Source organism: Chionomys nivalis, chromosome 8, assembly GCF_950005125.1.
Source record: "Chionomys nivalis chromosome 8, mChiNiv1.1, whole genome shotgun sequence".
NCBI classification, from domain to species: domain Eukaryota; kingdom Metazoa; phylum Chordata; class Mammalia; order Rodentia; family Cricetidae; genus Chionomys; species Chionomys nivalis.
In genome coordinates, this window is record NC_080093.1 from 75,753,004 (window position 1) to 75,778,790 (window position 25,787).

Here is a 25,787-nt window from a genome sequence, read left to right on the forward strand (position 1 = left end):
TCTTAAAGAGGCCTCTCAGAGACTGTCTTCAATATAATCATTCCCAGAGACTCTGAATACTCAGATATAAATTTCAGTATTAACTCCTAGATTTCTAAACTCTTGATTTAAAAAAAAAAAAAAGGAATTTTAAAACCTATCAACCAAGCAGTGATCTGTGTAAAGCAGACTCACCTGGGACTCACCATGTAGAGCAGGCTAGGCCAGAATTGCTCCTGCAACTCCTGCCTTGGTCTCTCAAGCACTAGGCTTACCAGCATAAGCCATAACACCCACATTTCTGACACTGGTGTTGTAAAAGCAGACTGCTAATGTCTGGCCTCTTTCCTCCAACAGTAAATGCTAACAACCATATTGGAGAAGGAGAATGGAATTTCACCACGCTCAGCGGCAACGACACTGCATCTACTCCATGTAAGGGTCGGGTCCCATGAGTCAGTCTGAGCCAGTCCAGCTCACCACTACTTATACCCCACTACTTATACCCAGGTAGTGTTAAAGTGTGTTCCTAGATATATTTCAAGGAAAAATTAAAGTATTCCTAATGGCTTCTATCTGCATACATGTACAGTAAGATTTGAAGAATGTTTAAGATGATCAAAAACCAAAAACGGATTGGAATAAAACAAAGATTTTCATTATATACCCTTTACAAGCAGCCTGAACAATTTTTACCATGAATGATTTTGCATAAACTTAGGATTTTTAACAAATTAATCATGTTATTAAATTTATTTGTGCAACATTATTCTCCTTAATGACATCTTTTTCCCTGAACTGGTCTCACCAGATAACCAACCCCAATTGAAGACAAGGTGAGGGAACTGAGTAAACAGACTAAGAAGAAACACAAGTGGAGCTGGAGACACAGCTCAGGTTAAGAGTACTGGCTGTTCTTCCAGATGACCCAGGCTCGATCTCAGCACCCACATGGCAGCTAACAACTGTCTGTAACTCTAGTTCCGGAGGATCCAACACCCCCACATAGACATACACGCAGGAAAAAACATCAATGCACATAAAATAAATAAATCTTTAAAAGGAACGAAATACAAGACTACTTCTTCTAAGTTAGCCTAAACAACAAAACTGTAGCTAAATGCGTGGCACTGACTATCCCCCCCCCCCAAAAAAAAACCATCAAGAGTAATCATTCCGCTTTTAATTGCTTTTGTTAATTAATTAAACCAAGCAGGCTAAGCACACTCAGGCACCCTCACAACAAGCCCACTCTGCGCCTTCAAGTCTCCCGTCCTCACAGTTTCCCATGGAAATCATCAGGATTTAATTAGAGCCTCAGAGAAAGAAAGCAGGAACAGCAACAACGGAGTGCTCCAGACAATCTGCAGAAGCTACAGGTCAATAAAGGTCACCCCTAGCAACAAGGATTTGTCTCGGATTTGTAATGTGTCACAGGCCAGACTCCTTAGAGTCCACAGGCAGCTCTGGACACCCACAATCAAGAAGCTTGTTCTCAGTCTTAAGTGAAAACTGCACTCTTGTTTAGCTTGACTTGCTTTCAATGCTTCTTGTCAGAAACACAAGGAAATGAAATGTGTGGTTAGACTGATGTTCCTTCCTCCTGCTTTCCCACCTCCTCTATGCCAGGAAGTAGCATTACAGCTCTATCATGTGGTTGCCCATCAGGACACAGGAAGCCAGAACCTTACAACTCAATGTCTAGTGGTTGAGTGCAGAGAGGGAGCCAAGGCTTAGTCACAGAGACTGGCACTGCAGATCAGAGGACACTTACATGATCAATATGGTATGGACGGCACTCACACAGCAGGGTGAAAAGCCATTCAACAACAGGAAGATAATGTGCACAGAAGAAAGACTGGAGGGGGGACATCTATTCCACTCATTTTCTTTTGCTTTTTTTTTTCTAAATTTTATTTATTTTTATTTTGTGTGCCTTAGTGTTTTGCCTGCATGTATGCCTGTGTGAGGGTGTCAGATATTGGAGTTACAGACAGCTGTGATCTGCCATGTGGGTGTGCTGGGAATTGAACCCAGGTCCTTTGGAAGAGCAGTCAGTGCTTTTAACCACTGAGCTATCTCTCCAGCCCCTCCACTCATTTTCTTCCTGCTCTCCAATGTCTACAAATTTTCCATCTTCAAGCCTGGTATGATGGCAAACATCTGTAACCTACTTTTTTTTTCTTTTTTCGAAGCAGAGGACCAAACCCAGGGCCTCGTGCTTACTAGGCAAGCGCTCTACCACTGAGCTAAATCCCCGACCCTTGTAATCCACTTCTTGGAGGCAGAAGAAGGAGAAAGATCAGGAGTTGAAGCCATCCCCAGTTACATAGCAAGTGAAGGTTACACAAAACTGCCTCAGAAACAAATCTAAGATGACTCAATGATGGGGAGTTGACTCGGAGGTTAACATACAAGAGGTGGGTGTGGCAGCACAAAATTGTGATGCCAGGGAGTAAGACAGGCAGTGATCTGGGGCTTGCTGGCCACCAGTCCAGCTATAACTCAGCAAATTCCAGGTTCAGTGAGACCCCATCTCAAAAAACAAAATATGAAGAGCAACAGAGACAGACAACTGATATCAACCTTCTTTGCCTGCCTATACAGAGAGAGAGAGAGAGAGAGAGAGAGAGAGAGAGAGAGAGAGAGAGAGGAATTTTCTATTTTCCAAAGCAATGACAAAAACTTTCATGTTTGGGGTAAAGGTAAAGACAAGCATTAAGTACCAAGGGAGGGCCCTGTCATAGTGACCTATCACTGTAACCCCAGCATGTGGGAAGCTGAAACAGGAGGAGCATGAGTTTCAAACTAACTGGAGTTTTGGGAACCTGCCTCCAAACAAACAAGCAAATGAAATAATGAGAGGAGGAAAAAAAGGGAAGGAAGGAGGGAAGGTAGGAAGGAGAAAGGGAGGAATGGAGGAAGGGAGGAAGAAAGAAAGGAAAGAAGGACCGACAGATGGACGATGACCATGGGTTAAAAATAAGGACAAGAATTAAAGAACATACAAGCACCCTTAATTAAAAGGTTTATATTAAAAAGTTTAATCTCTAGCACCACATAAATCCTGCACTAGAGAGACCAAGGCAGGAAAATAAAAATGATCAAGGTCATCTTTGGCTGCACAGCAAGTTTGAGGCTAGTCTGGGCTACATGAGACCCTGTCTCAGGAAAAAAAAAAAAAGACTAAAGATTTTTAAAATATTAACATGCACAACAAGTAGTTTTCTACTAATGCACATTAACTTATCAAAACAGAAGAGAGAATTAAAGACATAATTTTCAAGTTGACCTAAAGTGCAAACGACAGCAGCTTAAAGTATGAATTACTGTGACATTAAGTTACAGTCGGAAGTCACAGTAAACCTAAGGCCAGAAAACAGCCCATATCTTCTAGTACACTCTTCAATCAACATTAATGAAGACCAGCACCATTAATTTACAAAATCACATTACAAGGCTTGGAGAGATAAATGGCTTCAAGGTTAAGAACATGCACAGGAACCAAGTTCAGTTCCTGGAACCCAAGCAGGGCAGCTCCACTCCCTAGGGATCTGATGCCATCTTCTAGCTTCTGCAGACGCTGTACTCATATGCACACACACACAGAGACAGTTCTAAAAATGATAATAAAATTATTCTTTTTAAATCTTGTTACTCAAAGAAATGATACAAATTGGAGCATAAATATCTTCAAAAGAGAGCACTCATCATTTTTATTAGAGTCTGGAACAAAAATTTCAAAAACGTAAAAAACAAAACAGCTATGACATTTAGCAAGTATCTATTAGCAGATTAAAAGATACAATTCACCACTTGACTTGGCCTATATAAGCCACTAAATAAATGGCTCAAGTGCCACTTAAAGCTAAGTGAGTGCAGACACAGACACACTGGCCCAGCCGAGTACAAGTATGAATAGTGCCGGGGTACCAGAGTGCTGTAAGGTCTGTATTAGCATAAGCACTAACCAAAGTGATACTATATATGTTTAATTATATTATTTTAAATTCTATATGACTAAAAAACACTAGGCTGTGTTTAGTTGCTCATAACATAAGATCAAAAATACCAATAGATAGTCATTCTGAGAAGAGTTGGCCTGTCCACACTTACCGTTTTCCACATACGGATGGAAGGGCAAAACTAAGGCAAGAATGACCCTGCCTTGGGTGGGCTCCAGGACACTTCTGATATCTTTTAACAATGTCAGAGGCTGATCACAACGATCCAGCAGATTTAAGCAGCTGATGACATCATACTGGAACCCTGTATTCTGCCATTCATTTATACCAAGCACTCTGGAAAAAAAAAAAATCAAAAAGAACTTGGTTAATATTTCTCTGATTTAGAGCCAGCTTTAAAAATAAGCAGAGAGTAGCGGGACACACAAAGAACACCTCTCACTTCATCTACCTCAAAATCAGCTGCAGGTAAATAGTTTCTGTGTTAGGGATTCTAGAAAACAGAAATACACTCTCTGAACTAAAACTTAAGAGTTTTATGCTGGGACAGTTAAACTTATGCTGACAGCAGATCAATCTCATCCTTACTTCATTTTTTAAAATTCTATTTGTAAACTCAGTTCCATTCTTTAAGATACATTAGTAGCTGTCCTCAAATGTTCTCCAGATGTTCAACCTGGTCCTGCTCCACCAAAGCTGCGAAGATGCTATGACTAGTGTTAGCCTGAGTTAAAATCTGTGACAGGAAAGTCAATGGAGACATCATTTCTGCCCACGGCCTCCAAACATTACAGAGGCAGGGGCCACCTCCACACAGAAGTCTCTGAACCCACAGACTTTATATCTAATAAATACTCTTCCTGAGTCTCTCAAGCAGCAGGCATTTTACAGACTGAACTTGACACTTTATACCCATCATTACTGTCAGCTGTTTGGGTAGGGGGTGGAATCCAACTTCTGTCAGAGACATAAAGAATTAGTTAGTGAGGATAGGTGCTATAAAAAAGGCACAGTCAATTCTCAAAAAAAATTACACAAAGACTTAGAGGGCAGAGAGATGACTCAGAAGTTTGGAGCACTTGGTGATTTGTAGAGGACCTGGGTTTGATTCCAAGAACCCACATGGTGGCTCACAATCATCTGAAACTCCAGTTCTAGGGAATCCCAACACCCTCTTCTGGCTTTCGTGGGCACCAGTCGTGCACATGGTACACAGACATACGTGCAGATAAAGTATTGTACACATAAAAAATATATTTAAAAAATTTTAAAACCATAGACTTAACATGTGATCTAGCAATTCCACTTTTAGGCATATACCTAAGGGGGGGACTTAACAGGCATTTATATTACTCATTCGTGTATTACTCACAACGGCTGTGGTGGCTTGAATGAGCATGGCCCCCAATAGGCTCACATATTTGAATACTTGGTCCCCAATTGGTGAACTGTTCGGGAAGGACTAGGAGACTAGAAGGTGTGGTCTTGTTTAAGGTGGTTACTGGGGGTAGAATTTGAGGCTTCTCAATGCTCACACCATTCCCAGTTCTCTCTCTGCTTTAAAGCTGTTATCTCAACACGTGCACTCTCAGCTACCGCTCCAGTGTATGCCCACCAGAAAGGTTGCAGACTCACCCTATGAACCTGGAAGCCCCATAAATTCTTTTTTTGTATAAGTTGCCTTGGTCACCGTCTCTTAGTACAGCAACAAAAAGTAATTAAGACAAATGTTAGAAGCAACCCAAATGTCTGTAGAATAGTGTGGAGGAACTGTACAGTTGTGTTGTTCAGTACTAAGAAAATAAGCACAAGCTACAACATAGATGAATCACCAAAACAATATGCTAAGTGAAATAAGCCAGTCAAAGGACTTTCGTGGGTCCTCCTTTGATTCCTCCAAGATAAAGTACACGGAATAGTCAAATTCATACAAAGCAGAAAGGTCATTTTGAACTGGAAAGAAGGACGAATCAGAGATGACTATTTGAGAGTGCCGTTAGGGAAGATGAAAAAGCTATGAGGATAGATGATACAAATGGACCACTACCACTGACCTAATTAGAACCTTAAAGATTAAAATGATACATCTTACATTACATATTTTTACCAAAAAAAAATTTAAAGCATACAAAATATCTGGACATGCCAGATCCTACCTAGAGGACAGGCCCTCATATGTGACTGCCTGCTCCAAGCTGTCTCTCACTCATGCTATGTTCCCTGTGATGACAAGTCCTCTGCTTCAAAAAAATGCTGCCATGGAAAATTCCTTTTCTCTGGTTTCCCAATGATTTGTGCTTAATTCTTAACCATGGAAAACTGTTCCTGATTCTTATCACTAGGGTATGTGCAGAGGTAAAGTGCTGGCCTAGCAAGCACAAGACCCTGCGTCCAATCTCCAGTGAAACACACACACACACAAATGTATGTAAACACATATACATACACTTTAAAGAAGAACTCCATCTAAAACCAAGACATACCCAATACCCCTGGCACACCTCTAGAACTGGTACCTGTATTTCTTCTTCTGGAGCTGCCAGATCATCGTTTCAGAAAGCTCAGTGGCATAAATTTCTTCAAAATGAGGGCTCATGATTTTTGTGACTTCTCCATCTCCAGCACCTAAGTCAAGAAGTCTGTGAGTTTTCCAGTCCGGATTAATTTTAAGCAGTCTCTGAAACTGATCTGGTGAAAACACAAACATCGAGCCTCTTCCTAGCAACCTGGGGAAAAAGGGTAAGAGTTGAAGTCTACACATATTAATACTTCTACATACACACAGAGCAAACAGCACCAAAAATTTCTGACTTTGTGAAATTATTGTATGATTAAAACATAGTTTATCTTCTATGACTAAAAAGCAAATTCACTAACATATCATATAATGATAACATGATTTTCAGTTGCAAATGATATTCCAAAATGCATGGTAAGGAGAAGTAAAGAAGAAATGAAATAATGGAAGTGAGAACTGAAGTCAAATAAGAAGAAAAGAAGGAAGGAAAGGCAGAGATGCCAGGTCAGTGGAGTCAGACCGCAGTACTAGACAGCAGTCAAGCATGCCTTCTAAGATGATAAACTCAACAATGGGTGATAGGAAAAAATAAATAGCTTTATATAAAAGAGTTTAAGATACACTAAAAATACAACCATCTTAAAAGAGGAAAAGAGAAACCCTTGTAAGATCAGCCAACTGGCATTAAGAAAGTGGATCCATATTCAGGCAGGTTGTTTTACAATTAGCTGAGACCTATAATTTATTAAAGGTTCTTAAAAAAAAAATTTCAAACTGATAGTATTGATTGAAAAGATAAAAATAAAAAGAGACCGACAGAAGTTAAGTGGAGACCGAAAGAGCCCGCAGGAAAGCAGGCACAGCTCAAGCAAGCCTCAGAGACATGCACTCCCTACTCCCTTCTTGCTCTTAAATCCTGGTTTGTCTGGGGCAAAAATTTTCCAACTTCCTTTAAACGAAACAGCCTTTTCTTCAAATGCAGTGAAACTCAGAAATCTAAGGAGCTATTACTGCTGCAACAAGGCTAAAAGCCTGCAACTCTCAGAAGCCCACTTTTAAGATTTTCTCTGCAACCTGAAGCAGCTTGATGCAGCTCCTCCTCAGATCATGGAAAACCACTGGTACCAGAAGCAGAGAAATCTGCGCCATTTTGTCACTTTCTGGAAATAATCAGAATGTAAACTAGGTTTACTGTTCAATGACTGTGAAAATACACACAACACGGTGCTTGCAGTAAGAACAGCTTCAAGAACAGTAATAAAAATGGAGCTGATGTAATAAATTCCTTCTCTTCTTTTGCCATTAAGGCCATAAGAGAGTTGAACAAAATTCAATAATTTACAGTAAATCTTCTGTCTCACATAAATGCTGAAAGACTGGGGAGCAGGAACCGAGAAGACCCCAGAGACCGCTAAGCATGTTGTTGAGAACTTTTTAGCAAAGAAAGTCATATCTCATAAGAGACATAACTAATCCCCATTGTTTTCACTGCTAGAGGGAAAACAAGCACATGTGAGAAAAGGGGCTAAACTTGCTGAAATGGCTGTGCAAAATCCACGCAGGATCCAGTCAAGCAGAAGGGCTCCAGGCAGCCTGATGCTGACTTCATGCCATAGAACCAAAATAAGTCACAAAGTACTTTGCCTAAAACTTTCCCAGCTATAAAACATGTTCCCAAGCCGTCTCCCTGGAATGTGAAGAAGCCTGTCATGTTACTATAAAATTATAGGGCCAGAGATCATCTGAGGTCAGAGCTCACAAAATTAACGCACAAAAGTCTACGTTTAAAGGCACCAAAAAGAAATGAGGGAAATACTACCCTATCTGCAAAGAACATGAGCAAAGGGGGCTCCATAAAAAAGTGTCAAAAAGAGTTAACTCCGCCCTTCGAGAAGTTCAGCATGACCTAAGAAGCTAAATGCCCTACACTGTTTAGCAAGCAAACAGAAGTATCCAAGTACACATGGAGACACCGCACTAGTATGACATCAGGCCTCCGGGAAACACTGTGGAGAATGTTCTCCACTCTTTCCAGTCCTTCAGAATCATCCTAGGTTCTCTAGACATAAGTCTACAGAAAGCTGTGTTTCTTCCTTATAAAATAAACTGAAAACAAGCTGGGTGGTGGTGCACGCCTTTAATTCCAGCACTTGGGGGCAGGAGGCAGGCGGATCTCTGTGAGTTCAAAGCCATCCTGGTTTACAAGAGCGAGTTCCAGAACAGTCTAGGGCTACACTGAGAAACCACGTCTTGAAAAACCAAAATAAATAAATATAAATAAACTGAAAACAGCTATCAAGTTCCTCAAGGGATATAACTTAGGATATAAAAACAGTCCTTGCCCCAATTGTGTAAGGGAATAAAATCCCCAGTACCACCAATTTTCAACAAAAAGAAAAAAATCTTTTAAACTGGGTGTGGAGGCATATATCTGTTATCCCAGAAGTCAGGAGGCAGAGGTAAGAGGGCTGCCACAGGTTCAAGACCAGCCAGACACTATAGCAAGACACTATGCAAAAACAAAACCAAACAATACAAACCAACTCTCTCTTTGCCTTCTTTCTACCATGAAGAACTTTGATGAGCATCTTGGTTCAAGAAGGTTTCACCATAACTATGTAGTTATTTCTATTACAGAGAGTACCACTGCATAGTGGAAAATACCAGTGGGCTCAAAACTGAGTTCTGAGTAGAGGACAAGAGACACTAAGTTTAACAAGAGGTGGGGGCAGGGCGTGGCAGTGATATGGCCCACACGGTGGGACAGAATCAAGTCCCACAATCTGTCCACCACCTCCACACTGGTATGCCCTGGCAATGCACATTCACATGCACACACATTAAGCAATAATAACAACTGTAGAATGAGCAAGGCAAACAGAACAGTATGTAACAGGGGTATATCATTGAGCTCAGGAGTACAGGAGTTTGAGGCCAATCTGGGCAACATACCAAGGCTACATAAAAACAAAAAGGGTGGAGGCAGAAGAGTTACAGTAATGGAAGACAATGGCATTTACTATCACGCTGCCTCTTTGGTCAAACTGCCAAATTCTACAGTAAGGAATTTTAAGTGGGTTTCAGCAGGTAGAAGAAAAAGGAAGTAATTTTAGTTTGAGATGTCCAGAAACAAAGCACTGATGCAAGCACTTTCTTTAAAAAGTTATTTATTTTATGTGCATTGGTGTTTTGCCTACAGGTATGTCTGTGTGATCCTCTGGAACTGGCGCTCCTTGTGGGTGCTGGAAACTGAGCCCAAGTCCTCTGGAAGAGCAGCCAAAGCTCTTAACTGCTAAGCCATCTCTCCAACCCTGAAAGCACTTTTTAAAGAAAAGATTCCCACCTTTTATCACTTTCAAAGAGTAAAGAACTCCCATAAAGGATCTCTGTGAGTTCGAGGTCAGTCTGGCCTACAAAGAGAGCAAGTTCCAGGACAGCCAGAGCTACATAAAGAAACTCTTGTCTTGAAATATAAAAAATTAGAAAGAAAGAAAAAATCCACGCTTGATTTCCCCAAACAAAGAATGAATGGCATAGAACAGAAAATCAGTGTAACCAATTTTAGGACAAAATAGGCCAGGTTGTATAAATTCAACTCCCAATAAAAAAAATCTCAAATGTTTGCTGAAGCAAACATAAACCAAGTTCATATAAACAAGGGAGAAAATTAAGTAAGAAACCCTGGCGGATGGCTTGTGTGCCTGAAAACATATTTAAGAACTAGATGATAGACTGGGGATATGGACATTTAGCAGAAATTTGATCCAAACCTCAAGGGTAAAAGAAAAGCACCATGACCAATTGCCAAAATTTGGCTTTCTTCATTGTAAGGCCTTCGGCACGTTTAAAAATCTAACTAAGAAGTGATAAATGATATTTATGAAATCTTTTCTGTAGATATTTATGAAGGAACCAAACTTCCTGGTAAGCCTAGACATTATGTTAGGACAAATGCCAGATCCTTTAAACAGTTGTTGCCTACTGTTGGGCTGGACAGTCAGATCCCTCAAAACCTTGTCTGTGGGATGTGGGCTTAAGGCCTTCCTTCAGCATAAGGGCCTCTTCCAGTTGAGGGCTTGGTCTCAAGTCTTTGCTACTCCAAAGCCCACAGTTAGCAGAAGTTTGTTAAAAACACAGACCCTTAGTTGGGTGAGGTGGTACATGTCTTTAACCCCAGAACTTGTGGAGGCAAAGGCAGGAGAATCTCTGTGAGCTTGAGAGCAGCCTGGTCTACAGAGCGAGGTCCTGGACAGTTAGGACTGTTACACAGAGAAACCATCTCAAAATAAAAAGAAGGAAAAAAAAAAAACCCAGAAAACATAGACCAGAAGCAACCAACTCATAACCTACCTTTTAACACCATCTCCTGGTGGTTCCTATGTCCATCAGAGCAGGAAATGAACTGAAGTCTCCCACCATAGAAATACAGGCTAATAAAGCTACTTGCACAGTTATGATAAATTTTAAAAATCTAGGTACACAAGGCTTCAATAGCAATTTTGACAAGGAGTGTTGTGGTTAAGGTAGTATCTAGAAGAAGGTAATTTCCCTCTTTCCTTTTTTAAGCCTGAGAATAAAAGGGGTGGAAATTCTAATATTCACTTACCCGTTGATAGATGTTCTAGACATAAACAGGCTAAAAACAGATGATACAAAAGAATGATAGAGTTGGATAAATAGCCAGCCAGATTTCTCAATGCTGTTGTTTAAGAAGATCTGTGTTCCTTGATCAAGATAACTCTGAACAAAGACAGACTGAAGCGATTCACATAACTTCTCTCTGTTGCACACATACCACTAGAGGGGAAAAAAAGTAAGATTAAACACAGTTGATGTAATGCCTAAGAAATCTAACAAAACAAAACAAAAACCCAGAGGCCTAAAATCTAATCTAAGATCTTCAAATACAATCTCATGACTCTGCGGGCGATCATCAATCATCTTTCCTGCCCACATGACCCACAAAGTTCAGGCGACCTCTCACTTCATTCTCATCACCCAGCCTGCTGGGTAGAGAGGAAGGTGAGAGGGCTTCCAGGTCATGCAGCACAGTAGCTGGCAGAACCAGGTCATCGAACCCTAACTCAAGGCCTCAGTCACAAAACAGTCAAGTCAGAAAACCTTCCTTGGCAGAGACTGACTCAACATCGCAGGCGGATGGCTAACATCACCGTGTTTAAATGGAACACTGTATAATTCAGAGATGTACCTCGAATCTGCCAACCTAATCAGCAGCAGAGTGAACAACTAGTACTCTGGAAAACAGATCAGCTTGCCTTCTTCAGAGGTGTAAGGAAAAGAGACCTTTGGATATTCTGGGGTGTGCTTTAGCAATATGCCCACCTCAACTCTCATGAGCTCGAGAAAGTTACTTGAGTTCATTCTGCAATTAAGACGACCAAGTGATTACACACTAAGAAAAGATTTCTAAGAACAGGTTCTAGCACAGGGCGATGGTGGCATGTGCCTTTAATCCCAGCACTCGGGAGGCAGAGGCAGGCGGATCTCTGTGAGTTCAAGCCCAGTCTGGTCTACAAGAGCTAGTTCCAGGACAGGCTCCAAAGCTACAGAGAAACCCTGTCTTGAAAAAAACACAAGAATAGGTTCTAGCCAGATATTTTTTAAAAACAAAATTCCATAACTACAGAGAAAGGTAACGTTTAAAGGCTAGACACATGGCTCAGTGTTTAAAAACACTAGCTGGCCCTGCAAAGGACCCAGATTCAGTTTTCTAGCACAACATGGCAGCTCACAACCGTCTGCGACTCCAGTGTTAGGGAATCCAATGCTCTCTTCTGGCCTCCCCAGGCACAGTATGCACATGGTGCACGTATATACATGCAGGCAAAACACCCACAGGCATGAAAGTATCTTTATATGTTTATTTAGCAAGCCTTCCAAAACAAACACTTCCCATCTCCCTAGAGTTAGTGTAGCAGGAAAGTGGGAGAGGAGGTTGCATAGCAGCTTCAGTGTAGCCCTATGTGAGCTCAGACAGCGACTCTCCTTAGCTCACAAGTGCTATGAACAAATACAATGCGGACAAGTCAGTACAGCACAAAGCAGCAGCAGTGATTCCTCTCAGACAGACACCCTCAAGTCCCTTATACATAGTCGAAAAACTGCAGATGGTTACTTTTAGTGAATTATTTTTAGGAAACTACTAATTTTTCCAAATAAGGAGTCTACTAGCCCTAAGTGACTTGCTTAACCTTGACAAATCTGACCACTTACTAGCAGTAAGAGTCCCATAACTTCCTGCACCATTAATGGAGCAATTTTATAGTCATCTTACACTTAGTAAATTCTGAGTGCAATCAGTCTTCTTGACACTAACATTAAAAGAAACCAAATGGAAGCCAGCAAAAACATGCAGAAGGTCACAGTAAATGTCAATGATTCATCCTTCGTACACTCTACATACTCCAAAGTTTCTCGCTCTTGACTACTTTGTACTAACTTGCTGTTTAACCACTGCTAACAAAACTTCCTGGACTTTACCTAAAACTACTTGTTGTCTCTGCCCTATAGTGACAAGCTATAAAATGGCTTGAAATTCACAGCCTACACTTCTCTCATTGGTCTGGAAATGTTCTTGCTTAATCATTTACTATTTACTAATCCTTAAAACTTACTGAGCCTAAAGCTATGCCTCAGTACAGCTCATAAACCATTTTTATTATACCCATGACCTTGTGCACATTCTGAACTCTACAACTGAGTTACTCTGACTTGTATTTATTTTTTGCTCTGAAATGGCTAATCAAGTTGAAACACAGCACCTTGCTAACAGGCAATCAGGAGCATTCTGTTAACGTGGGCAACAAGTCATCCAACTGAAAAGCAGGAGCTAAGAATCTCTTGGCATCCACTGTAAACGGACAACAAGAGTAACAATGGACCCTGACTTTCAGAAGTGAGAAGCGGCACCATTAACTGCTATTATTGCTTTCAAGCACCATGAAAAAAAATCTCAAATTTTAATAGCATATTTCTCCATTCATAAATACTAACACATGTATTGGACCATTACTGCCACAAAAGTTTTCTTAGAAAAAAAAAAATCTGTGGTGTTTTGAATAAGAATGGTCCCCACGGGCTCATATATTTGAATGCTTTAGTCACCAGAGAGAGAAGGGGGGTAATTAGGAGGTGTGGCCTTGCTGGAGGAAGTGTGACACTACAGGTGGGCTTTGAGGTTTTTAAAGTCGCGCCAAGCTTACAGTCCCTCTTCCCAGCCTGCAGACCAGGATGCAGTTCTCAGCTACCACTCGAGCACCTGCCTGCCACCAGTTCCCTGACAGAATGATAATGGATTATGTGGAAAATACTAGAAACTTTGAATTTTTTGTGCGGACTGTGAAGATACCTCAGTTGATAATTTCTTGCTTTTCAAACATGAGGGCCCGAGTTCAATGCCCAGAACCCATAAATTCTGAAATTCTAAGTAAGCCTTCAATTAAATATTTTCTTTCCTAAGAGTTGCCTTGGTCACGGAGCCTCTTCACAGCAATGGAGTGACAGACGGTGTTTAGTAAATAGAATACGCTGCAAAATAAAAAGGAGTAAAGCTCTTCTCTGTGAAGGTTTCCATGTCCCTCCGGGCCAGTTATGTGATAGAAGCCTCATGGCCACAACAGCACCAGCCGTCATTACCAAAGGGCAGAAACAACACACAAGGAAACAGTGTTCAGGCATCAAAAGAATAAAGTACAGGCTCATGCTCCAGAAGATGCACCTTGACAACACACTAAGTAAAATAATCCAGTCATAAGAGGTCACAAACTGTATACTTCAGCTTATTCTATGATATAGAAATCCAGAGACAGGCCGGGCGGTGGTGGCACACACCTTTAATCCCAGCACTCAGGAGGCAGAGGCAGGTGGATCTCTGTGAGTTCGAGACCAGCCTGGTCTACAGAGCTAGTTCCAGGACAGGCTCCAAAACCACAGAGAAACCCTGTCTCAAAAAACAAAAAACAAAAAGAAATCCAGAGACAACAAGCAGATTCTGTGGCTAGGCCTTGGGCAAAGAGATAGTAGATAGTAGGAACAGGCTTACATAATGGGCATAAGGTTTCTTTTGGAGATAGTAAAAAAAATCCAAAATTAGGTATTAGAGATGGTTGCACAGCTCTGAAAACAGTAGAAACTATTAAATTCCATATTTTAAATTTTTTGTGAACTGCAAAGATGAACTCAGTTGATAAGGTGGTTGCCTTGCAAACATGAGGGCCTGAGCTCAATGCCCAGAACCCATGTAAATGAAGAAGCCAGGCATGTGGTGTTAAATTCAGTGCTGGGAAGGTAGAGACAGATAAAGTCGTAGGACTTGCTAGATGGTCAGCTTCGCCCTGCATATTTGGCCAGTGACAGACCATCTCAAAGAGAACGAAGTGGACAACACTTGAGTATGACACCCAAGGTTATTCTGAGTGCCATTTACACTCACAAACATGAATACAGATACATTCACACACTATTTTCACAGCAAACACACCTACATGTAGGTAGGCAACTTGATCCTATAGAAATTAAGCAATCAGGAAACACATATGACCTAGTAAACTTCTTAGCATGTAAAATGCAATAACACATAACCGTAATAACAGTCCAAGTGCTCACCATGGTTCCCAAGGCCTTACAAGATTACTGTTCTTTCTTGTCCACAGCCTCACCTCACAACATGTGCTACCAAGATGCTGGGCTCCCCTCCTCTGAAGGCCCCTTCCCACAGAGATTCCACACAACATTTGTCACTGCCCACTGTGCTCCCTCCTGGTCAGTGCAGCCCAGCTTGAGCATTTCTTCCTTTTCCCTAAACTTCTAGGATAACTTAAGAGTTCCCTGTACTAATCAATCCCCTTTGTGTCTCCTTGGCAACACATATGCCAGCTGAATAGTGACTGTACACAATTCCATGTTTAACATCTATCCTCACAGAATAAGATTCATAAAGACTGGGAGAATAGCTGACTTCAAAAGAAGACAGAGACAAATGATTTATTTGCCTCTGGCTCTCAAAACAATTCTAAGACTCCTAGGAAGTCTAAATGGGTAGAACCTGGTATCTTTAACAAACTCATGGAGAAAACAAGGATATCCACAGAGACATCCTGTTACTGAGTTGTCAGTTGCTCAAAATCCAGAGTTTCTACAAGACTTTACTTAACCCTATCTTTGCAAACAGTTAAGAGTTATCTACCTACCTAGCACAAAACTGTATTATCACACACAAACATGGAAGATAGACAGTAAGCACCCACAGGTGCCAAACACCTGGCAATTACACCATATAACTTTTCATTTTGTTTTTTGAATGGTGTCTTACCCTGTAGTGACCTTTTTTGTTTTAACAAATAAAACTTGCCTGAAGATCAGACTGCAGAGATAAGTCACTACAGGCCAGGGAGTGGTGGCACACACCTTTAATCCCAGGAGACAAAGGGATCTCTTAGTTCAAAGTTATACTGGGCTACACCGACCCAGTTTAAAAGAGAAACAGAGATAACACAAAGGTGAGCCCAGCACTTGGTACCTCACACCTTTAATCTCAGCACTAGGGAGGTGGAGACAGGAGTGATTTGGCTGGGCGGAGAAAGGAATATAAGGTGGGAGGGGACAGGAGCTCAGTGCAGTCCAAGGCAACAGTCTGAGGCAGTCAGTCTGAGGATGCAGACTGAGGATAGGGTCGACCTTTTGGTCTGAGAATTCGGTAGAGGTAAAAGGTCTCTCTAGTGACTGGCTGCACTGCTTCTCTGATCTCCCTAATATCTGACTCCAGGTTTTATTAAGAGCAATTAGAACTTGTGTACCATACCCTGTAGCACAGGTTGGTCTAGAGCTCACTATGTAGCTCAGACTAGAGCCAACTGCCTGCCTCAGCCTCCCAAGCTCTAGAATTACAGGCATGAGCCACTTCATGTGGGTTAAACGTCCTCTTTTGAAGAGACAGGGAATCCAGAGTCCCAGAGTGCCTTCAGTTGGTTCTAGATCCTATTCGTGTTACCTTGCCAAGAACATCTTTTACAAAGGGTTCTTGCTTTACTCTACCCAGTACTGCTTGAAAATAAGCAGGGCTATTCTCCAAGGAAGCTGGTCTGGACAAGTTTGAAGAAATTAATAATCCAATCCAGGCAGTGTATTCCTATGGGCCAGTGTTTCTCAACCTTGGCACTGACACTTGGGCCTGGTAACCCTTTGTTACAGATTACCTTTACACATCAGATGCTACTAGCATCACCCCAGTGAACAAAATGTAGCCAGAGAGCAACTGTCACTGCTTGAGAACCTATGAAAACTGGATTTAGCCAGGATGGGAAAATGTGGTCTAATACTGCTACTGATTACAGGAGGGACTCACTGGTCTCAAAACTTGAATTCCAGAATCAAAAATAAATTCTGAAACCAAAAGGAACAAGTAGCAATGAGACTAGGATCTGGATTCCAACCTGCAGAGCCCTCAATAAGAAAACCTGCTGAGAAGCCAACAAGAGCCAATCAGTGAGAAGCTACTGCAGGCAGCTGGTGCTCTCCAAACAAGCATGCTAAAGTGAAAGCTACAGAGCTTGTGACCCGGGTGGCCACCTAGAGACACACGGGCACTTTCCAGCAGGTCAAGTTCTTTGCATGCATGCTCCTCAAAGACTATAGAGACAAAGGTGCACTGGGCAAGAACAAAATACTACCCTTAATAAATTTCATGGTGGAAAGGCTATGCACCAATGTTGAGACCACAATGTCTAAAAGGGCATTTCATTATCACCCTCCTTTAAAGGTCTGTGATCTTATTAATCAAGTAAACTTTGAAATCCAACCAACCCACCCATGCCAGGCACAGTAAGCTGTGATAACTCAACACCTCTGTAAAACTATAGTAACTAGCAATATTGTCATTACTCGCACAAGACTACAAGGACAGCAATAACTTGACAAATAATAAAGAGCCAAATTGGATGGGTGACAATAGCATGGTGGGGTTTCTGACAATATTACTAAATCAAGATAACGAGACATGAGGTCATATGGTCTTCCAAAACTTCTTCATGGGTTGGAGAGACAGCTCAGTGAGGAAGAGCAATTGCTGTGACAACATGAAGACCTGAGTTGAAATCCCAGGCACACACATAAAAAGCCAGGCAGTCTAGCCAAAACCATGGTCGTGGGGGTCAGTAAGAGACCCTGTCTATTCAAGGGCATAGGCAGAGAGTGATAGAGGAATATGCCCAATGTCCTCTAGCCTCCACGACTATGCACCATACACATACACTCACTACACACACACAAAAAAAGCTTCATTAAGCACATGTACATTTCTTAATATTTATATAATCTGGTTGATGAGTCACTATTAGAGTAAAGGAAATGCAGCTTCTCTGTGAAACTACAGCTAATTGTCAAGGCTAATGGACACAGTTAAAAGTTTCTCTAAAATTGTTTTCTGGAATTTCCACCAACCAAATACACGCTGTACAATGAATAGTCTTTTCTTTCAAAATACAACAGAATTGAACACACCAAAAGAACTTGAAAATTATAAAACACAGCTTATTGACTTTATATAGTGTGACAAAATAAAATATCTGGTCATTTCCCCCATATTCTTGGTATAGAGCTCCTAAAACTTCTGAGAAACCTTCCTGGTGATAAGAATGTCTTTTTGAGACTGAACCTAGGCTGGATTCCCAGAACCCAGAAGGTGGCTCACAGCATCCTGTAATAGTTACACAGGATCCAATACCCTCTTCTGGTCTCCGTGGGATATAGGCACGCACATGGTACCCAGACACACATGTAGGCAAGACACTCATACACATAAATTAAAAACAAAAATATTCTTTTGTTCATAAATAAGATGGGAAGGAGGAAAAGTTATGACTAGACAGCTAGAAAATTTTGGCTCTATCCTACATCCCCAAGAACAGAAAAACACTGGATTGAGGTTGGCTAACCATGGCCAATGATTCAATCCATTATGCCTAAGTATGGGAATCATTACAGCAAATTATGAAACCCAGGAGATGGGGTTGCAGGATCCTCTAAACATACAGTCAAGGTGAGGAAAGGCTGAGGACCTGGAACTTGCTGCTGGCCTCTAAAGTGAGTGGCAGTCTCGCAGAACTAGACCCTAAGACCTGTGACTTCTGCCTTTGTGTTGTTGGGCACACAGTAAGTGGTGAAAAACTGAAAAATTGCGAGGCAGGTGGATCTCTGTGAGTTCAAGGCCAGCCTGGTCTAACAAGAGCTAGTTCCAGGACAGGCTACAAAGCTACAGAGAAACCCTGTCTCGAAAAAAACAAAAACAAAAAAGTTGAAAAACTCCTTGTCAGCAGACACTGAAGGTAAGGAGCCCCCACGCCCGCTTTAAGTTTTACCAAAGCAGGTCAAACTGAGCAGTCCTGCAGCTGTCCAACTCACAGACCACAAAATCTTGAACCATAGTGACTCCACAGAGGCCCACTAGAGTGGACAGATTTTCCATTTTCACATAGCCTTTAGAGAACCATGGTTTCCTGAAAGGAGCTCTATGAGGTAATGGGACATGCCCGGGCCTCTTACTGAGGCAAAGCTTGATCCCAAACCCAACAACTGACTCTGGTCTCTCACAAGTCTCTTGAATGTGGGCGTGGCACCAGCTATGAAGAAGAGCTGTTATAGGATTATAAAGCACAACTTACTTAAAGTTACCAGGTACATGATAAAAGCCCTAGTAAGTGTTCACATGTCAGAAGGAAACGGCTGGCTGACCAGGACGGGGGGGATAGGACACAGTTCATATTAACTGACTGGGTACCCAAATCATTCTCAAAAGAAATGGGACCCATGAATTTAATGAATAAACATTCTTTCCAATTAGAGAGGTGGTCAGAAAAAGCCCATGAACTACAATCTTTAAAGTTAAGGACTCAGAAATTCCATTCCCAGATGCAATGCAATCAGTCTCAAAATTTCACAACTGACACACTCTAAAAGACAGCTCAAGAGTAAATCCAAGAGGCAGAGGCAGGCGGATCTCTGTGAGTTCGAGACCAGCCTGATCTACAAGAGCTAGTTCCAGGACAGGCTCCAAAAAACCACAGAGAAACCCTGTCTCGAAAAACCAAAAAAAAAAAAAAAAAAAAAAAAAAAAGAGTAAATCCAAAACCCACTCAACCATTTATCTAGAAATTTGTAACAAATCAGTTATCTCTTTACTTGAGATGTGTAATGGGGCTGTAGGAATTAGGATCCCTCCAAGATATATCAACAATGAGTAAAGAAAGATAGCCCCATGGGGCTGGAGAGCTGGCTCAGTGGTTAGTTAAGAGCACTGACTGTCCTTCCAGAGGTCCTGAGTTCAATTCCCAGCAACCACACGGTGGCTCACACCATCTACAATGAGATCTGCTGCCCTCTTACAGCATGCAAGCATATATGCAGACAGAACACTACATATATAATAAATAAAAATCAGGAAGGAAGGAAGGAAGGAAGGAAGGAAGGAAGGAAGGAAGGAAGGAAGGAAGGAAGGAAGGAAGGAAGGAAGGAAGGAAGGAAGGTCCAAAAGCACTATGAACAGAAGAAAGATTTGGCATCCAAGTCTGGTAATTAAGGCCCATAATTAAATACGCACATGCATATGTCCTGGCTTTAGGTGCATCTTTCTATAAATGATAGCACCTGGTAAGGCTAAGACTGACTTAGAATTTCCCTCTCCCCAATACTGGCCAAAGCTTGTGAGTAAACCTTTGTCCTTCCATCCATTTCTGTCTGCAGAGCACCCAGCAGCATAAACATCAGGCTCCGCTAACAATCTCAATGCGCACAATGAAAGGTGCCCGCGCATTCATAGTGGAGAGCCATTTATACAGATTAGATCAAGTTGCTTTAGCTTGGACTTAATAAATATATAAGTGGCAGTCCTCATTCCAAATACTCTCTCATGATTAGTGTTTTATAATCCTAAGATTTTAACAAAACTCCTGTTGGGCACAACAACAGACTCTTTTTAATACAGGTTACAGGATCCTCTAGGGCATTTTCAAAGGGGAACATAATGACCCTTGGCACATTCAGGGAAGGAAATGATCTTAGTGTTCCATGAAACTGAGGCACGCACTTGTTTAAGGGCTATAGTAGAGGGTGCAAAGAGGAAAGAAATCTTCTCCGGAGTCTTTAGTATTCGGCTGCAAAGGCTTCCAGCCTGGAAGGCAGAGCAGAGACACCAATTCATCAGTCTGTTGGCTAGCTGGCTGACACCCCGAAGCATGGTTAACTCATGCCTGACTTCTGCCAACCTCCACATGGCAAATGAGGAATAAAAGGACAGGAAACTCAACCTGTCCTTTAGCACACCTGACTCTGGCTGTGACATTCAAGTACTTTTTCATTTGGAAATATATATTCCAATTCTCTCTTGACTCTATTGTAGAGGCTGGCACAGCAGCTCTGAGCTTATATAAGAAGGTAAAAATAGACTCTTTTATATGTAAGCACTAGGCTTACATGTAACTTGTAATATTAAGTGACTTCTAAATAATTCCACACATTAAATGTTATACGTGAAAAACAAATACAAGTTTTCCACCTGGAGAAAGTGCCATGGTTTAGAACCCACAAGTTTTCTAACAACCTTTCGATCCATGAATCGAGAGGCTATGGATGACTGTTATTACTAAGAATCTAGTTATTGAGAGGCTGTGGATGACTGTTATTACTAAGAATCTAGTTACTGGGGCCTTGAGGAGCCTTTCAAGTTTCAATAGCTCCATAATGGTTCTTTAACTTTAAGCACTAGGGAGAATGCACCAAAAAGACTGCATCTAAAGGGTTTTGTGGTTTCCTATGCTCTGAGTGTACTGACATCTAGTTCCTGCTGCTTTCTACTTCTCCCCCAACAAATCCATCCTCCCATCCTGTGGTTGAGAATCCCATACTGTTGATCAACAAAGCTGGGAACTGAGGGGGGGAACAGACTTTTAAAGACAGGGCAGAGAAAATCCTGTTGGGTGGTGATTACTTCTTTACCCAAACACACACACCATCCATAGCTGAACCAATGTGGTGGCTCTGTTTCTACAAAACTTGAAGACTCTGATATTTGAACTTCATATGTGAAATTCTCATGTTACAAAATAGTATTTTGTACCCCCATTGACAACCATTTAAAAACATGAGATTATTCTTATTTCACAAGCTACCCAAGTCAATAAAACCAGTTCAGCCTGCTGGTTATATCCCTTCTCCAAAAATCCTTCTTCTTGCCAAAGTAAAGCACAATCTAGTTCTGCAACTAGCACACTGAAACAAGTAATTAGTTTTCAAGCTAAGCCCAACAACTGAACAGCAATTTTTAATGAGTAAACTTCACTCCAGATCTCTCTTAACCAAAAAACCCTGTACCATAAATCCTTTATAAAACACCACCAAGAAAACCTGTGCTAAGATGGTTTAGTCTGGAACTCCTCTTTCATGCAACTCCAAAAGAACCAGATGCAGCTGGCCATGGAACCCACACACCCAAATGAACACCAGAAAACCTCTATAAAACTATTAATTTGAAGGGGAAAACCATTAAAGTTACTTCACAAGCAACAAAGTTATGCAGCAAACCAGGATTCTGGAATACAAAAGTAGTAAGTCAGGCACTCTGCTGAGACTCAAAAAGGACAGCCTCTCTCTCTCTCTCTCTCTCTCTCTCTCTCTCTCTCTCTCTCTCTCTCTCTCTCTCTCTTTCTTAGCTCATTCATGGTGGCTTCTAGGAGCACACACTTTCCTCCTGGTCATCTTCATCTTTACTCACAGACATTTCTTTTTCATAACACAAATGTATTCACCTCAAAAATAATGTCTGGCAAGGTTTAGCAGTGGGCACTTAAAATTACCCCAGTACTCAGGTCAGTGTGGGAGGATTGTGAAGCTGAGGCCATCCTAAACTACTCAAAACACCAAGGACGGCCAGGCAGTGGTGGCGCACCAAAGCAAAACAAAACCCTGAGAGCAAGCCAGATGTGATGCTGACCACCTGTAATCCTAGCATTCTGGAAGCTGAGGCAGAAAGATTGCTTTGAGTTCAAAGCCAGCCTGAACTACATAGGATTACTAGGACAGCCAGAGCTACAAGGCCCTGTCTCAAAATTAAATACACAAATCAACAAGGACTACGGATGTGCCTGTGGTACAGGGGTAGCCTGGCATGTACAGGTACTGGGTTCGATCCTCGGCACCACAGAAATAAATGAATGTATGCAATTAGAAAATGCTCTCTGCTGGAAATTCAGAGACAGTGTCCACCAACAGAAACCAGTTTTCAGTATTTAAAATAAATACAATTTTTTAAAGATTTCTTTTAAATATCGGTGCGTGCGCATGCGCACGCACAAAGACGGCCAGAGGCATCCAATCCCGTGGGAACTAGAGTTACAAGAGTTGTGAGTTATCTGGCATGGGTGCTGGAAACTGAACAGCACATTCTTTAACTACTGAGCCATCCCATAAGCACAATTTTTATGAGCACTTAAATCAAGTCGCTGCAGTATTCACAAGTGTGACCAACAACTGGGAGACTCAGCCATAATTCTTCATCAAAGAGAATGATCTTTTTTTTTCTATCCAGTCCTTGTTAAAAACAGCATTTCCAATTCCTTGTTCCACATGGACATGACGCATCCTGGCACCTATACAATTAACAGGGTAGTATGTCTATGACACTGAGCTAGCAGGAAGTAGCCCATGGCGATAAATATGGCTATACAACGTAAGATTGTATACTAAGTTTATATACACTCTTAACACCACGAGTGGTCATCTAAAACACCACAATCGCTAGGGCATTTTTTAAATGTAAATCTAAGATTACTTCCAAAAGGGGTCTGAGTATCTATCACCAGTAGAGCAGTTTCCGGGATCTGAGTTCCGTTCTAGCATCATAAAAAAACAATGTATCCCAATAATCAGTAAATAAAACCTAATGTTGCTTTTATACATGAAAAGGTGAGGTCGAAAATAACACGAATAACTCTTTGTTTCGGTAAAAGCAAGATGTACTAAACTCTGGCTTTTAAAAGCCCAAAGTTTGTCTAAATTCCAAGGCCTCTCTCTTCAATGACTACAAGGTTAACCGCAAACTACTTACGGTCAAATATGAAATACCTCCCTCTTAATTCAACAGCTGACCCATGCATACTTCTTTAACAGGTACAAACAGCTAATGAAAAGACCGTCCAGCCGGTAGAATCCCACGGCTCACGATCCATTAACTACAACAAGAATTCACCGCTGCCCAGTTCCGACTTTAAAAACCTCTCCCTTTAAACCCTCCTTGTCCTAACCTTTCTGGTCAGCTAACTAAACCCAAGTTTAAAGAACACGTCTCTTAGGCAGGAGGGGAGGGAGGGTTCCTAGGCTGGGAGCCCAGACCTGTCAAACACATTTTTTTTAAGTGCTTCGGGAAAATGTCAGCCGAATGGTTCACGAGGCCCGGTTGAATTTCTTTACAACCCTTTGTATGTTCAGAGATTCGGTTAGACAAAAAGAGGGACCGGCTTTCGGTTTTGCTCCTCGGGGAAGAGGAAGGCTGGCCCGGGTGATAGTGGGGGCTGTTTTCTGCTCCGGCCCCGGTGCCAGTTGGGTGGCCCAGCCCAAAGTTGCACGGATCCTGAGGCCGCCGGGGGCCTGGGAACAATGCGGGGCTCCGGGGCGCCCACGCTGGGGCCTGGGGAGCTGGAGCAGCGGAGGCCGTACTCTGCCCCCGCGCCACTGAACAAAAGGCGCCGCGGGGCCAGCGCCCAGGCCGGGAAAAGTTTGTGCGGGGCTGGGGCCGAGGCCCGCGCGCGCCGCCCCGCACAATGGCCGGGGCGAGCGCGGGAAGGCCGAGCGCCACGCCCCCGCTCCGCAGGGCTGCGGCCCAGTACCTGGTGCGTGTCCTTCCCGCCGCCCGCGGCCGCCGCTGGCCCGCCGGGGCCGCTCGTCATGTTCACGTACAGGGAGCGGGAGAGCGGGCTCCGCAGCGTCCACATCCTCCGCGCCAGCCACACGGACGCCAGGCTCAGGCACAGCCAGCCCGCCAACAGTCTCATCGGGGGGCCGCGGCCGCCAGCTCGGATCACCGCCGGGCCCAGGCCCAGGAGGAGGAGGAGGAGCCGCCGCCTCCGGTCACCGCTGTCGCCGCCCGAGCTCGAGCCATCGCCGCCAAGTCGCCCGTGCAGCCCCCTTCGGGGCCGAGGCGGGGGTGGGGGAGCGGGGGAGGGGTGGGAGGAGCGGCGGGCGTGCGGCCTTCTCGAGTCCCCCTCGGCCCTTCCCTGTCCGGAACGCCAACGCCCCCAGCTCCGGTTTCCACCCGGAGCACGTACAGACGCAGGAGGGGCGTTCTTCCCCTACCCAATGAGCGGAGGCGGGCCGGTCGGGGAGGCGGGAGAAAGACTCCCTTTCCGCACGCTCCCCGTGGCGGCCGCTTGGGCGCCTAATGGCGGAAGATCTGGGGAGACTTCCGAAAGGAGTTACGAGAGTCTCGCCAATCCGAGGTGGGAACCTGCAGGACTTCCGGTTTTTCCTTGCCTTAGTAGTTGCCGGTGGGTGCCTCGACCACACCCTGGCGGGATTTTTACTTAATCGTTCAGATGGACTCCGGGAAGAAGGGACCTCGTCCCTTTCTCCCAAGTCCAGACACACTCAGACCCAGGTCTGTCCGATAGACCATGGCTTCCCTTCTTGTTACGGGCTTGACTGTCTTGTTAATGATTTCCATCTGGGACCGGAGAGCCTGACTCCCAACTCCAAAAGCCACCCAGTAGCTGTAAAGCAGAGAATCTAGGGGAAAGGGATACCAGCGCTACTCCCGGCCCCAGAATTCCCAAGCTGAGGAGCTGCTGTCACACGTTTCCTCTTGTGAAGCCACTATAGGTTGAAACCTCTGCCTTTGTTAGAAGCTGATGCTGCTGGAGCACCCAACGAAGCATGGGAAATGACACCCTGTTCGACAACGAAGGCCGCAAGTTAGCCCCCGTCAGGTTTACTTGAGCTAACAGATGTTGGACCTGTCACTCAAAGTGAGCTCGGGCCCAGGAGAGTTAGCCGGATGTTTCTTTGATCATTTATAGCAGGAAGAAAGCTAACAATGTTTCCAAACTGAAGGGTCATGAGGATTTCCTGTGGCTCAGCTTCCTGCTGCTACACAACTACTAGAGAATGTCGTTTCCTGGGCCTGCTACTCATACCTTCTTGGGTTTGAAGGAACATGCTTTTCATTTGGTAGCGCCAGAGATTCTGTACATTAATTTTAAGACTTTTTTTTTCATTAATTTCATATTACACTAAAGAGATTTTCATTCATGAAAGTGTCACAAAGA

At 42.9% G+C, this 25,787-nt stretch overlaps 1 protein-coding gene across 4 annotated transcripts in view; it reads right to left on the reverse strand.

Moving 5' to 3' along the window:
• Positions 1-24,790, reverse strand: part of Mettl9 (methyltransferase 9, His-X-His N1(pi)-histidine) — a 41,401-nt gene extending 16,611 nt beyond the window's left edge. The window contains exons 1-4 of one of the 4 annotated variants that reach the window (XM_057778616.1): positions 24,354-24,769; positions 11,069-11,259; positions 6,461-6,670; positions 4,096-4,280 (exon numbers count right to left, since the gene is read on the reverse strand). In XM_057778616.1, coding sequence (XP_057634599.1) covers positions 4,096-4,280; positions 6,461-6,670; positions 11,069-11,259; positions 24,354-24,518 — 751 coding nt within the window. In that variant the 5' untranslated portion in view covers positions 24,519-24,769. Of the gene's footprint in view, positions 1-4,095; positions 4,281-6,460; positions 6,671-11,068; positions 11,260-24,353 lie in introns of all 4 variants that reach the window. The other 3 variants (XM_057778615.1, XM_057778617.1, XM_057778618.1) reach the window with 3 other exon arrangements.
• Between the last annotated feature and the right edge of the window lie 997 nt (positions 24,791-25,787).